We start from the raw sequence: 15,746 nt of genomic DNA, 5'->3' as shown, positions 1-15,746 counted from the left end.
TACTTGGAGCACATACTTAGAAATCATAAGTACGAGTTATTACAGCTGATTATGAAGGGTAACACTGAAGGGAAAACGGGTCCTGGTAGACGACACATATCCTGGCTGAAATATTGGCAACTGGATCAGGTTTTTTTTTTGGCAACTGGACCAAGTTAACCGCTTAACGTGCTTACCCGAGTTAACTCGGTTTTAAACTACGTTTCTATTTTCGCTTAACCGAGTTAACTCGTGTTTAAAATATTTGTACGATATATAAGGCGCCACGCGTTTTAACTCCTCTAGCGCTAAATAACGGTATCCCCACTTGCATGGGCGCCCATACCTATGGGCAGGGGGGGCCGTGGCCCTCCCCCCTAGCTTTTCGGGTGCTTTAAACTATATATGGTTATCCAAAGTATACGAAATGTAATCTGCAACATCTTCACGTCTGCCCCCCTAAAAATTTTTATATGGGCACCCGTGCTCATTTGTTTTCTCGTTTCTAATTTTAAACTTTTTACGATCGACTGCCGACTGGGGTGGGATCACGATGAGTAGAATTCTATTTTGCTGACGTCACGTTCTGCCCTGACTGTGACGTACCTCTGTGTGTAACCCCTTGTTTTAGAGTGTATCACACTGTTAGCAATATTTGACATTATTATATTGGAATAATTGCGATTTTCTTCTCTTACTTGTAGTATTTTGTATGTAAAAAGTTACGACCGAGTTAACTCGGGTGAGCGCACGAGGGTATTTGTTATTTTATATTTTTCTAAGAAAATATTAGTCCAGGGCTCATCTGTTTTGAGATGGACGTTGAGAGGTGACTCAAATTTTTTTGCAGATATTGCTTAAAAATAACTCAAATAATAATATTTGAGTTATCCTCCCACTCAAAATGGTCCGGAACATTGTTTAAATAATCAAAATGTCAAAATATGAAGGAAAAATTCGATTTTTTTTATTGGTTTTTTGAATATAACTTTAAAACTGTTCGTTTCTGAGAAAAGTTGTACTGACATAAAAGTTGCGTAATTAAATTTACTATAATATAGGATTGGTTAAAAATTTAAAAAAATAGTCACCCTTGTTGCAAAATAGCAATACTTGCGAAAAACAAACCATACAAAAACAAGTATTCGCATTTGACGTTTTTCAACAATTTATGCTACACTTAGGACCTTCATATTTTACCCAGAAAAACTTTATGATATAGTAAAACAACACTGTAAATTTAATTAAGATCGGTTTAATAGATTTTGCAAAATAGATTTTGAAATCCAGCTTTCGCAAAAAAAATTCATTTTTTAAAAATGTTGCATGACTGAAAATAAAGCAGATAGTAAGTTGAATTTTTTTTGCTTATAGAAGTGTATTGTACCTTTCATTTGCAATTTGCAAAATTAAAATCGAATAATTACCACGGCGTCAGGAAATCTTTTAAATAAACATTAATTTTTGGTGCTGCGTGCAGGACAGCGGTGTTCGATTCACACAAGTTGATTTCCATCAAAATTTCTTCTAATCTTTTTTTGATATATTATTTTCTTACTCTATATTTTGTTGTATTTTAATATTTTAATTCCACAAAAATCAAACTAATTTTATTATTGTTTGTGAAATATTGTTTAAAAAATTGCATATGTTTAAAAATAATAAACTTTTATTCTCTAAGTTAAAATATATGAACAAAGAAAGTTTTTGCTAAAAAAAGTGTTATTTCAAAGGATAGAGTATGTGTTTTTATTTTGCAATAAACAAATTTATTTATTTATATCTAAATGTAATAAAAATTAAAATGTATGAATCATTATCAAAGGTCATTGAAATGCCCAATCAGAGCAAACTATCCGCTGTCCTGCGCGTAGCACCAATAATTAATGTTTATTTAAAAAAATTCCTGACGCCGTGGCAGTTAATCGATTTTAATTTTGCAAATTGCAAATAAAAGGTACAGTACACTTATATACGCAAAAAAAATTTCAACTTGCTATCTGCTTTATTTTCAGTCCTGTAACAATTTAAAAAACGAATTTTTTTTGCGAATGCTGGATTGCAAAATTTATTTTGCAAAATTTATTTAACCGATATTAATGAAATTTACAGCATTGTTTTACTGTATCATAAAGTTTTTCTGGGTGAAATATGAAGGTCCTAAATGTAGCACAAATGGTTGAAAAATCGTAAAATGCGAATACTTGTTTTTGTATAGTTTTTTCGCAATTATTGCTATTTTGCAACAAGGGTGATTATTTTTTAAGTTGTTGACCAGTTCTATATTGTAGGAAATTTAATTATGCAACTTTTATGTCAGTACAACTTTTCTCGCAAATGAATACTTTTAAAGTTATAATTAAAAAACGAAGAAAAAAATCGAATTTTTCCTTCATTTTTTGACATTTTGATTATTTAAACAATGTTCCGGACCTTTTTGAGAGGGAGGATAACACAAGTATTATTATTTGAGTTATTTTCAAGCAATTTCTGCAAAAAAATTTGAGTCACCTCTCAACGTCCAAATGTACTAATATTTTTACAGATCCGCCCTGGTCTATATGCGTTTTTTTACTTTAGATTATATCTAATGACAATAGTCTTGTTCGTAGTTTATTTTACTGTAATAAAATAAATAGGTAATTTTTTGACGTATTTTTGCAAATAAATGTGTGCGTTAAGCGGTTAAACACAGAAACGCTTTTCAGAAAGGCAGAAGATAGAGAAGAATTTGCAATGTGGAATCGGCACTAGAAGAAGATAACGGACTCCCCTTGTCGAGTAAATAGACTCTTTCAACTTTTTAATTCCAACTGTACAATTTATTTGGTAATATTCGCAAAAAGGAGGACCGTGAATATTATTTTGTTTGCATCCCGATATGCTTTTGCGCATTTAAGGTTTCAATAAAACTAAATTTAGTTTGTATCTTCCTTTATTGCTTATAAAAAACACGGTGCACGTAAAAACAATTTCTCACGTAACACAATAATATAAACATACCTGTTAAAAATATAAAAATAATCATTATAATCCGAAATATACAAAAAATACTTATTATATTTTCACACAGGTATAAATCTACCAGTTTTAAGTCTAATTTAGACGTACTACAGAGTTAAAAATACCCGCTGTCAGTTAAATCACACATTTAAATGCTTAAATTATAAAATAATATATTGGTATTATGCCAGAATGAACATGAATTAGTACTCAAAAGTAAATAGTTCATAGTTTGATCTCCAAGAAATTAACGCACCACCTTAAAAATTGGTCATTTTTAATGTCTCGAATTTACTAAACCTGTCGTCTGATTTAAGTGATTTTTACCTTGTTAGAACATGTTATAGCCTTATTCTTTAACAATAGGACATTTCATTCACAGTCATTTGTTTCGAGCTTCTGTCATATGTTGTATAATCTGTCTATATTAATATACACGGATTATACGACATATGACAGAAGCTCGAAACAAATGACAATCGATGAAAAGCCCTATATAGCTGCAATAATATTGTAGCTACACAGGTAAATTGTCATTGTATACCGGGTGTACCAATCAAACTGTGATTTTTTCTTAAAGTTCACCACACCCTGTGGAATATTCTAGCATTTATAAAATACTGATATTAAAACCCAACTATAGCCTCAGGTATTCTTAACATTATGTTTTTTGATTCATTCGCCTATGTTGATAATAAAAAAGTTAGGTACTTAAGGAGGGGGTATGGTTTGAAATCAACATATCAAGCACATTTTTGTGAATTTTTTTCGACGCTATGGTAGAATTATTTTATTTTTAAATTAAATAAATATATTAAGTACAATTCAAAGAATATTTAAGGAAAAATTTAATCCAAAATATTGAAAAATAAGCCATTGGCGACAAATTTTGACAGGCAGCTCACAAAAAAATGGATTTTGCGGTGGACATCAGAACTCATCACTGGATCATACGAAACAAAAAATTCAAAAAGATTTAATTAGCTTATGAGTTTCACGAGGTAACAACGTCGAGTTTTTTTATTTTTACTGATTTTTGAATTTTTGGTATCACTCAGAAGTCAAAAATACGAAATTTTTGATAAAAATTTTGTGAAAACCAACAGATTTAATATTGCTGAACAAAAACTAAGCACAAAACGAAAAATATCTCGACGTTGTTACCTCGCCAAATGTCTAAAGAAAATCTATGCAAAATTTCAGGTAGATTGGTCAAGTAGTTTTTCAGTTACAATGTCCACCGTATTTGAAAAAGCAGTTTTGAGAAAAATGCGTTTAAAGTTTTGACAACTGCATCTTCATCTTCTTATTTGTCTGCCAAATCGTAAAGTGATGAACATTGGAATATGTTTTTTGAATTGCGGAGTAATCTACAAAAGAGAAGGCGAACAGTTGTTTAACGTTTCTCACTACGCTCAAGCGTGCTGAAGCGAAGCCGCGGCAAAGCGAATCGAAGGTAGGGATATTCAACACCCTGCATCTCCGGTAATTTTACTCCAATTATTTTGAAATTTTCAGAGAGTATTCTTGAAAGTATGCACTTTTATTTGAAATAATAAAAAAATTAAATATTTCAAACCATACCCCCCCCCTTAAACAACTAGCCTTGTTTGTATCAATACAGGGTGTTTTTACATAAGTAAGGCAAACTTTAAGGGGTAATTCTGAATGAAAAAATAATGACAGTTTGCTTTATTAACGTATGTCCGCAAATGCTTCGTTTCCGAGATAAGGGTTGTTGAAATTTTTCTTACAAACTGACGATTTATTTATTGCTCGGTTAAAATATGCAAATGAAATTTGGTGAGTTTTAAGAGGTAGTTATTGCTCACTTTTTGATATACAATTAGGAATTTGATATTCACCATTGGAGCGCATACGGGTAATATGACCCTTACCAGAGCCGTGCGGTACATTTTTTCAATATGATGCAAGTCTTCGAAATGCCGCCCCTTAAATATTAGTGAAACTTAATTTTTATCTTTATTAAAAGAAACTACACAAAATGAACGAAAACTTTAAAAAAAGTTGATTAATAGCAAGCTGAAAATTTGTTAATAGCTTAAAGGTGTCTAGTAGGACAAACTTTGATGTACGGGAACACTGGAACAGGGGAAGTTTTAACTGTGGAACAGGTTAAAAATTTGTAACGTCAGACTACGAAAACGTCCCATGTATTTTGTCGGACAGAACTTCCAATTGATTTGTTACCCCTTCATTAATCTCTCACGAAAAAATCAGACTGCTATTTATCACCGGTCATAATTCCTCTCATTTGACATGTTTTACGTGTCGGACTTATTAAAATGCCCAGTTGGTGATAAATACCAGTCTGATTTTTGCATGAGAGTTTAATGCAAGGGTAACAAATCAATTGGAAGTTCTGTCCGACAAAATACATGGGACGTTTTCGTAGTCTGACGTTCCAAATCTTTAACCTGTTCCACAATTAAAACTTCCCCTATTCCACTGTTCTTAAACATCAAAGTTTGTCCGCCGTGACACCATTAAACTATTAACAAATTTTCAGCTTGCTATTAATCAACTTATTTTTGGTACGCGGGATCCAGGCCCATTTTATTTTAAAAACAAAACATACTTTACATTATGAAATACATATGTATTAACACTACATTAAAAGTAGGTAGGCGCAAAATTTGCTTGCAATGCGTTTTAAATGCATTAATTTCTTTTTCGAATCCTGAGAAAACTAATTATTATTTTTGAAAAATTTAAATGCAAAATAAAAGATTACATTATTACCGAGGGCCGAAAGTCCCTGCAAATCTCTCTAATGTTTATTTGAATAAGTTAAAGGGTGAAAAAAAAAAGAGAAAATTGAGTATTATTTTTAATTTCACATATCTTATTCAAAAGAAACCTTTTGTTTATCCTAAGGGACTTTCGGCCCTCGGTAATAATGTTATCTTTTAATCTGCGTTTAAATTTTTAAAAAATATTTATTCGTTTTTTCAGGATTCGAAAAAAAGTGAAAGTATTTAAAAAGCAATGCACGCAAATTTTGCGCCTATGCTCTCAAGTAACATTTACAAAAATTATAATTTTACCCTTCTGACTTTAATTTTGGCAAACTCGTCAATCAGAATGGGTGTAGTCTAGTGGGGATTAGTGAGAACTCTATTGAAATAAGTGCGAAATTTTTTATTTTTGTTTGTCTTATGGAGCTTCGTTAATAGTTTTTAATTTTGAAAAACTTCTTTCCCCACTAGCTACCGAGACAGGGAGTGTTAATAAAATTCTTAGTTTACAACTACATTTGGGTATAAAGAAATTAGGTCATTTTGGTGCAAATAGTTCAAAGCCTCTAAAGGTTTCATGGAGTATGGTATCAGTTGAAATAGATCACTGTTCTTCTATTAGAAGATCATTATATCATCAGATTTTTTTTCTTTTTCTATTAAAAGTATTGAATGAAGGTTCATACAATATTTTTCTAGTGTTTCATCATATATTTCTCTTAATTTAAAAATATATAAAAGTTTAAAATTTTTATGAATTTCTAGAAGTGAAAATCGATCAATCAAAGAATTAACGGCAATCTCTAAAATATAGATGAACAAATTTATTTTTTTAGCTTCATCTGTTAAGAGCTCATCCACAGATTTTCCTAGTCAAATAAAAGCTTTTTCTCCTGGCTGAATTTTATTTTCAACTGGAAATTCGGAACTTATATCAAAATTTTCTGTAATTTCATTAAAGTTTCATTTTGCTCATTGTCTGTAACTTTTCATTTTTTCTATAGTTTCTGACTACATCTTTACACAATCTGACAATTTTTTTATTTTACTGATTATGCCGCCCCACTTGTGATGCCGCCTGATGCGACTGCTTCGCCGCATCATAGCACGGCACGGCCCTGACCCTTACGTGCGCCAATGGTGAAAATAAAATTCTTAATTGTATGTCAAAAAATGCATAATAACTACTTCTTAAAACCCACCTAATGTCATTTGTACATCTCAACCGGTTTTAGATCAATAAAAAAATCGTCAGTTTCGTCAGAAAAATTTCAACTTATCCTGGCAGAATCGCCATAGCTTGGTACTGCGGGTTGTTGATGATGGGGTTGATTTAGTTGAAACACTAATTACCGAAATATATTTATTTATAACACTATGTACGACAGATTAATTGTTTCTGGAAACGTCCCGGGGAGAAGATCAAGAGGACGATCACCAACTAGAAGGTCTGACAAATAAAGCATTCTGCGAAGCTCTTAGAGCAGCTGAAGATAGAGACCAATGGAGAAACATTGTTAGGAATATTGGAAGAGATCACGATCCTCAGTAATGGGGAAACGACAAGAGAGAGAGAGAAAGAGAGAGAGAGAGAGAGTACGACAGTAACTAGTTGGTGTCGGGATGGATAATGTCTCTACTCTAACCACGTCGGTTTCTGAATAATGAATAATCTCTTTCTTTACTTTCTACGTATCTATAAATAAATCGTAATTGTTTTTGTTATGATTGACTAGACCTGAATGTGACCATGAAAAATACTGATAGTAACATAATTGCTGACTCCGTTGTTTTCAAAACGAGTGGCCTACATTGCCGAAGCAATGTCACCCATTTACGTAATGTAAACAATATATGTAAATAATTTTTGTTTGAGACTTTAAAAATTAAATCGATATGAATTACTCTTATTTTTTGGATGCTAATATAAATCCTGTACACACCCTATTTTGGAAACGAAGCATTTGCGGATATACGTTAATAAAGCAAACTGTCATTATTTTTTTATGCAGAATTAACCTATTTAAAACACCCTGTATTGATAAAAACAAGGCTAGTTGTTAAAGTACCTAACCTTTTTATTATCCAACATAAGCGAATGAATAAAATAACAGAATGTTAAGAAAACATAAGGCCATAGTTGGGTTTTAATTTCAGTATTTTATAAGTGCAGGGTGACGCGAACGTTGAGAAAAAATCACAGTTTGATTGGTACTCCCGGTATACAATGACAATTTATCTGTCTAGCAACAATATTATTTGTGCGATATTGTTAAAGAATAAGAATACCATATTAAAAATTGGTTGAAAATTTTAAAGCAGTGCAGTGGAAAACAACCATAGAATTCTTCAGAACCGCTGCAGACAGAAAAAAAATGGACAATGATGATTACCAATGTCCATAAAGGATGAGGCACATGAATAATAAGAATCAATGCGTATAACAACTTTTCGCAATAGGGCTTTTCATCGATTGTCATTTGTTTCGAGCTTCTGTCATGTGTCACAAAATATTAATATATCTACGTCATACGTCTTTGGTTTGTATCATTGGTAGATACCAATAACGTATAACGTAGATATATTAATATTATGTGACACATGACAGAAGCTCGAAACAAATGACTGTGTCACAGTCATTTGTTACGAGCTTCCGTCATATGTCGTATAATCCGTGTATATTAATGTTACACACAGATTATACAACATACGACACAAGCTCGAAACAAATGACAATGGATGAAAAGCCCTATAACAGGATTATAGAAAATCAGCGGCTAATAAATTGCTACTGAAATCAGTGTACAAAAGTAGACCGACAGATCTAAAACTTATTTAAAATGTAGATGACGAGAATTTTGTTACTCTTGAGTACTTTACATTATAATATTTGATATCATAATACCAATACCTTAAATGTACCTAACTTACCAATCGATAAAATTCGTGATAACATCTCACTTCTTGTGCATTAAAAGAATTATTAACAAACATTCTAACATAAGCAAGTATGTTGCTTATTATCTACATATCTACATCCCAATATACATAATAAAACCGTAAATCAATTGTACTATACTAATAGATTTGTACTTTTTATTAAATTAAGTAGAATAATTAAGAAAATTAAATATATTAGAACTTATAAAGCTTTATAAACTAAACAAATAGACTATATAAACAAGATTTTAATAGATTTTATGTTGCGATACTCAATATTTTAAATGCATCACCCAGATGTCTATACTCCGTCCCACAATGACTTTACAGTATAAGGAACATAGGCAATGCAGACTTATGAGCATTTTTAGCGCGGTGATGCCGATTTTATCAAAAAGAATTTGTAATCGAACATTACAGAGATTAAATTAAAACTGTTTTAGAAAGGCAATCTACAATTTTAGGATTCATATGCGTTTAAGTTTATTTGATATACTATAGTTATTACGCATATGAATCCTAAAATTGCAGATTGCCTTTCTAAAACAGTTTTAATTTAATCTCTGTAATGTTCGATTACAAATTCTTTTCGATAAAATCGGCATCACCGCGCTAAAAACTGCTTTACGTAATGTTCCTAAAAATGTTCCTTATACTGTAAAGTCAAAGTGGGACAGAGTATAGGTAGATATATTTTTGGATATATGGGATGTTTAAAAAAAAGGTAACACCGTCTCTGGAGAGGTAAAAAACTGAAAAATAATTGGGGTTTGCTTAGTAAAAAATTTTTATAGCTAATACATACCATGAATTTGTTTTTATATCTGACTCTCATAGAGGGCGCTAGTTACATGGTTCGTACCAAGTATTATTCAACATAACTTTTTAAGGGTAGAATTAATCAAACTTTAAAATTGAACTTAAACATCAAACACTTTTACACCAAAAAGGTACTCTTGGTAAAACTCGATACTGTTTTCGGAATATTTTGATTTGAAAATTATGAAGTAATATGCGCAAGCACAATAATTGATGCATTTAAATTAAGAATCGATGACATCATATCGTGAAACTATTAAAGACGCAGACAATTTTTAAAGAATTACTATTTCAACGTGTGTATATTCAAAATCAAATACTGATGTAATAATGGTCTAACATTTACAACACAACAATTAATTTTATTGATCAGGAAACCATCTCATTTCACAAGAATATTTCTCAACAAATATGTGATAGACAAACAGGGTGTTCAAACTATTTGATGCGTGTTTCAAGTGACAAAATCAGCAGACTATCACTATATATACTGTCTCAGCTAATCCTATTTGGAGCATAAATAGCAGAACAGATCAAAATGCGTGAAACAACATATTGTTCTGAAGCTATTTCCTTGTGGGATTTTATACAATTTACTATTTTATTTGGGAAAGGAAATAAGCCACAATTTAAGTTTGAAATTAAATTTATTGGACATTTCGACTTCCACTTCGGAAATTGTTATCAAAATACAAAACATAATGAATTAAACAAATTTTGTTTTTGTTGCTTGGTAAAAAATTCTTTTATTAATTTAATTTTATCTGACTCATTCAAATTGACAATTGAGACATATATTATACATTTTAAAGTAGACAACTTTAAAATGATATTGCCAATATTTATGAGCTGCGTTCGTGGAACTACTTTTTTGGAAGTAATAGCAATAAATTGTGGCTTATTTCCCAAATAAAATAGTAAAATGCTAAAGATTTCTTGTACAGAGATGAATAAATAATTAAAATAAAAAATTCCCAAAAAATAGCTACCACATGATAATTACATATTAAGGCAAAAAGAGAGAACAAATTATGAGCAAATTTTAATAATGGAAAACCTAATTAAAATGTCCTCTTAGGTTATAATCGAAGATATGTAAACATGTATTTAAATAATTAAAAGTTGAAATAAAATGGCGAATTGGTACTGAATAGATCTATCGTTCCAGATGCCCAGCATTGGTTTTAGATCATATATATCTACCTTTCAACATTCTTATTAAATTTTTCCGAATGAAAAACAAACCTAAAAATAATGTGAGATCGAATGATATAAAAACTGAGGTAAAAATAATTGCCTGAATTTTTCGAAATCAGTTAGTCCTTTGGTTATTATCTTACAACAGCAAAAATTTAAAACAAAATAAACTTGCGTGCATAGAAATCGCCCCCCTTTAATTAAACTTGATTTGAGCTATATTTATTTCTAAAACTAATTACTTGCATCAAAAAATACTTGCATCTTAATGTGGCGACACGCTTTAATTACTATTTTTGCTAATTTTAATTTTTAATAACTTTTCTCAAAACGAAATAATATGGATCATATAAAATTCGCATTTAATATACAAACCAGATGCTAAGAAGGGCACGGTTTTACGAAACGAAATGTATCCCTAACCATATATTTTTTTAAGAACACATTCTTTTTTTTATAATAGATTAATTTATTTATAAGAACAGAAAACTACATATTTTTTCCAGTTGTAGATTTTTTTAGGTAAACTTACTACAAGTATACCTTTTACCGTTAAAAACACAAATATTCTCATTTGAAAGCTGTATAATTATTTAAACAATCTTTATTTAAACAAATTAAAAATTTTTGTTATAATCAATGAATTAATTTATTATAACAAAACAAAAGTAAGTTTGGCATTTAAAAATGCGTTAGTTATATGGCTTTACTCGAGTTAGGTACTTGGGAACAAAAAAAGAATGAAGAAAATTTCTCCATGGGAAGCATGCATTTTTTAACGTATACCGATTTTAAACTTTGAGATTACATTTTCTCCAACCTAATTTTTGATTGGAATTTTGCTATTTTTGGCAATTTTCACTCGTAATATCGATAGTTTTTTTTATAATAATATATGTTATCATTATTTTAAAGATATGAAAATTGGTGTGAAGAAAGAGGATAAAAATAAAAAGGTGATGGTTCGAAAATTATGATCCTATTGTTTATATCTTTGCCGTAAATGCCGGTCAACTTTGACCGGTTGTATCTCAGGAACCACTCATCACAATTAAATGTTTTTTCTCTTAAAAGAAGCGTCCTACCGCTTTTTTCCAATACCGTTTTCATGATTTAATTTAATTTAATATTTCCCGAGATATTCTATTTGTTTATAAGCCAAAAAATTGTTTATAATTTTAAAATATTCCCGAGGCCGTTTAAATAGTCCAATTTCAATTCTGTAAAGTACATTAGATAGGTACGTACAGTGACTTTTTATACAAAAATCATAGTTATTCTTATGTATTATAATTATTGTGGTTATTATAGCGACCGTAAATTTTTAATTAACAATTCAATTGTTGCTAAACTGTTCATTCAGTTTCCATTGTCTTCTGGAATTATAATCTATACGAAAAGAGCTTTTATGCCACCAAGTTATTTAATTATTGATAAACAATTACTTATCTAAACTTTTAGTTGAATTTTAAAGATTTTGTTGGAAAAAACGGCATTTTCCGGGGAAAATTTTCGTCAAAGTAAATCGGGAAAAACACGTCTATATGCAGAATTTAATTACGGTGAATTTTTATTTGGGTGTTTTTGGTGTAAATTTAAAATCTTTGGAGTTATAGAGCAAAATTTGAAAAAACACGATTTTCGGGCGCCATTTTGTTTATAAAAAAAGTAGCACACTATCTGCGGACTTTGCATACCTATATTATTAATATATACAATCATAAGATTCGATTCCAGCAATAAAATTGCTGGTAAATAACTTTTCCCAAAAATGGCCTATTCTCCGATAATCTGCCTAGACTACGAGGATGGTTAACGGGTGCTAGATACATCGAGGAAATTTTGGCAATGTTTGTGGTATCTTATGTTGACTAGATTGGAGACGAATTTATTTTTATGTAGGACAATGCAAGGCCGCATACCTCAAGTGAAAGATTACATTACCGAAGTCGGTTTTCGGGTCTTGGAATGGCCAGCGTGCAACCCAGACCTCAGTCTCTAGAACATTTATGGGATGAACTAATACAAAGAATTTGAGTTGGACTTCATACCCCAAATTCGATCCCAGAGCTTAGTGTCGCACAGGGGCGTCATTTGAAATTTTGATTGGGGAGGGGCAAGCATTATATATACAATATATTATATATAATGTAATGATGAAAATTGATGGGCAAATGCCCCTTGATCAAATCCCCAAAGCCCCCTATCAAATGACGCCCCTGCTGTCGCAGTAGAAGGGTGGCTCAAAATCCCACAAGAAATAATAGCGAACTTGATTAGATATATGCCTAATCAGTGGTGTCATGGTGTGGGAACGCGTGGGAACGCCGTTCCCGCACTGGTTAAGAAAAGAAAAAAAATAATAGATAATTTAGGTTTTGTAAACAAAAATTAGCAGTGCGTTCGGGCACTGCGTTCCCACACTGCTAATTTTGCCATGACACCACTGTGCCTAATCGTATACGAGAAGTTATCAATGCAAGAGGAAGTCATCCCCATTATTAAAACATTAATTGTTAAATTTTTATTGTCTAATATCCTTTTTCTGTAAGCAATAAAAAATTTAATTTGCTTGATGCATTAATTTTACAATGTTAAACATAAGAAATCGAAATAAATTTTCATAAATGTATACTCACAATTAAAGCATATTAAATTATGTTTCAAACAGTATATCCCTTTTTTTGATTTGAGTAATAAACAGTTTATAAAAAAATATAGTTCAAGTGAAAAGTTTAAAGTGGGCCAATTTCTATGTACTTTAGTTTATACTAAATTTACAATCAAGATGCAGTAGAAATAAACAAACCAAGACACGTTAAATGCTACTAGGAGCACGCCCGAATCATAATTTACAATGGAAATCTTTATATATTTATATATATAATTATATATAAAAATAAACTTTGGAAATCATGATTTGGGATTTACAATGTATATACTATCATGTATCACTTTATCAATCAAAGATAGAGTAAAAATTTTAATTTTTTAATATAACGCGGGCACATAAATTTGATACACCCTGTATATTGATTTGTAACTATTTAGTAGAAGGTAGCTTTTACGCAGTGGGTCTTTCCTTAATGAGTTTTTCCCTGAAGACTTAAAGACATTTGTAAACAAAGTGAAGTGAAAATACAATTTATTTCGGATTATAATTTAAAAAGATTGTTTGTTACGGGAAAGGTAAGATCCACAGGTAGCTGTAATTATTAGTTTTTAGGAAAATAAAGGTAGAGAGATTTGGAATTTTAAGTCTGTTTGTTTTAAGCACAAGAGTATTTGTATAATTTCCGGAAAGTGATTAGGATGAGTAGAAGTATTGTTTTGAAAGAATGCCTGGTTTTTCGAATGAAAAAGAGGAATGTGGAAAGAGAAATGTTTCTGATTGGTTTGGCAATTTGGAATGGGGAAAGGGAAGTTTGAATGTTGAGACAGTTTGGAAAAGAAACAGGATTGTGTGGTCGGCATCCGAGAAAGGCAGAAAAGTTTTCGCGGATAGTTCAGAAGCAAGTACTAGTGGTTTTGTTTGTTAGTGGAGAGTAGCTGAAAAGTGGAACGAGAGACAAATCAAATCGAGAAGAAATACCTCTTTGATTCTGTAAAGTCCAAGAGAGTAAGTTACAAGATTTATAGTTATTAAAATTATTTGTGACACCAAGTAAAAAAGATACTTGGGTCTCAGGAGATTATTATTGAGAGAAAGAGAGGAGAGAGTTTTGGAGTTATTGAATGAGTACTGGTCAAAAGCGGCCTGGCTTGTGTTTTGGAGAAATAGTTGCTGGTATGCTGCTGGATTGATGCTGAGAACGGAGAGGGCTTTGATTGGTAGCCTAACATAATCAACAAGGAAGAGCTGTTTGGGTCAAGAAGAGACATCATTGTGTGTGAATCAAAAAGGTCAATCAATAACTTATGTGATAGATGTTCTTTATAATCAGAAGTTAATATATTTGCGTAAAAGCATATGAATTAAGGTTCCAACATTTAATAATTTAATAGGAAGTATAAGTAGTTTTGCAAATACCTAAATTTGTTTGTTTAGCTTATTTTATAAATGGTATCAGGAACAAAGCGATAAATATTTGTTTAAATTAGATTAATTATATGGTAAAAGTTTCATTTGGACAATTATGCCCACAGGATTTAATTGATAGATTTTCAGAGCATTGCTTTTGATAATAAAGGTATTTGTATGTGCTTATTTATGATTTTTCTATTTATTTCCGTTTCCTATTTTATCCCGGTAAGGATCAACTAAGAGACACTGAAGCCACGAGAAAGGATAAGTATAACCTAAGATAAATTTAGTTAATTTTTTTATGACAAAAAGGCTTCCTGAGATTTTTATTAATTTATTTTGTATGATTTGCGTCAATTCAATAATTAATTAAATAAATACTAATTAAAATAAAAGTAATAGAAAGCAGATCATAACAATACATTGTAAATTATGATCCGGGAGTGCTCCTAGTAACATTTAAAGTGTCTTGGTTTGTTTATTTCTACTGCATCTTGATTGTAAATTTAGTATAGTTAACCTTTAACTCAGTTTTTTTTTCTAAATTGCATTTTAACTTTAACCTGTTCAATCCACCATTCCACATTTATATATGTGGATTATTGGACTTCAATTTAATGTGAAAATTCCCTCCTTCGGTTTCATGAAATACGGTTTGTACGATTTGTCGTAATATTCTTGATTCGTCGCGTTGGCGTCACTCACGGATGCTTTACTATCATCAGGTTCCGTTTGGGTGGTATTACTATGCATCTTGAACCTTGGAGGGATCACCCCGTGTTTTACGTGGATCCACCTGGTGTCTAGAACCTCACAGTCAATCTGCATGAGTGGGATTAATGACGATTGGGATCTTGTTTCTGAAATTTTATTACAAAGTTAATATTTTGGTAAAGAAAGACAGTTTAAGATTTAGTTTCGATACAGAGGACACCACCATCCGCTTATGCACATTTCGTCCTCTTGGACTCCTCAGACTTGGACATTTCCTCACCCGTGGTGTGCTCTCTGAATTGAACCAAATC

At 31.1% G+C, this 15,746-nt stretch overlaps 1 protein-coding gene across 1 annotated transcript in view; it reads right to left on the bottom strand.

Moving 5' to 3' along the window:
* Positions 1–2,896: 2,896 nt before the first annotated feature.
* The window catches only part of LOC114332109 (cyclic AMP-dependent transcription factor ATF-6 beta), an 81,269-nt gene continuing 68,419 nt past the window's right edge, over positions 2,897–15,746 (bottom strand). The window contains exon 7 of the mRNA XM_028281836.2: positions 2,897–15,581. Within this exon, the coding sequence (XP_028137637.1) occupies positions 15,331–15,581 (251 nt within the window). The 3' untranslated portion in view covers positions 2,897–15,330. The remainder of the gene's footprint in view (positions 15,582–15,746) is intronic.

The sequence above is a fragment of the Diabrotica virgifera genome, chromosome 2 (genome assembly GCF_917563875.1).
Source record: "Diabrotica virgifera virgifera chromosome 2, PGI_DIABVI_V3a".
NCBI classification, from domain to species: domain Eukaryota; kingdom Metazoa; phylum Arthropoda; class Insecta; order Coleoptera; family Chrysomelidae; genus Diabrotica; species Diabrotica virgifera.
This window is presented reverse-complemented; position numbering and strand designations above follow the sequence as displayed.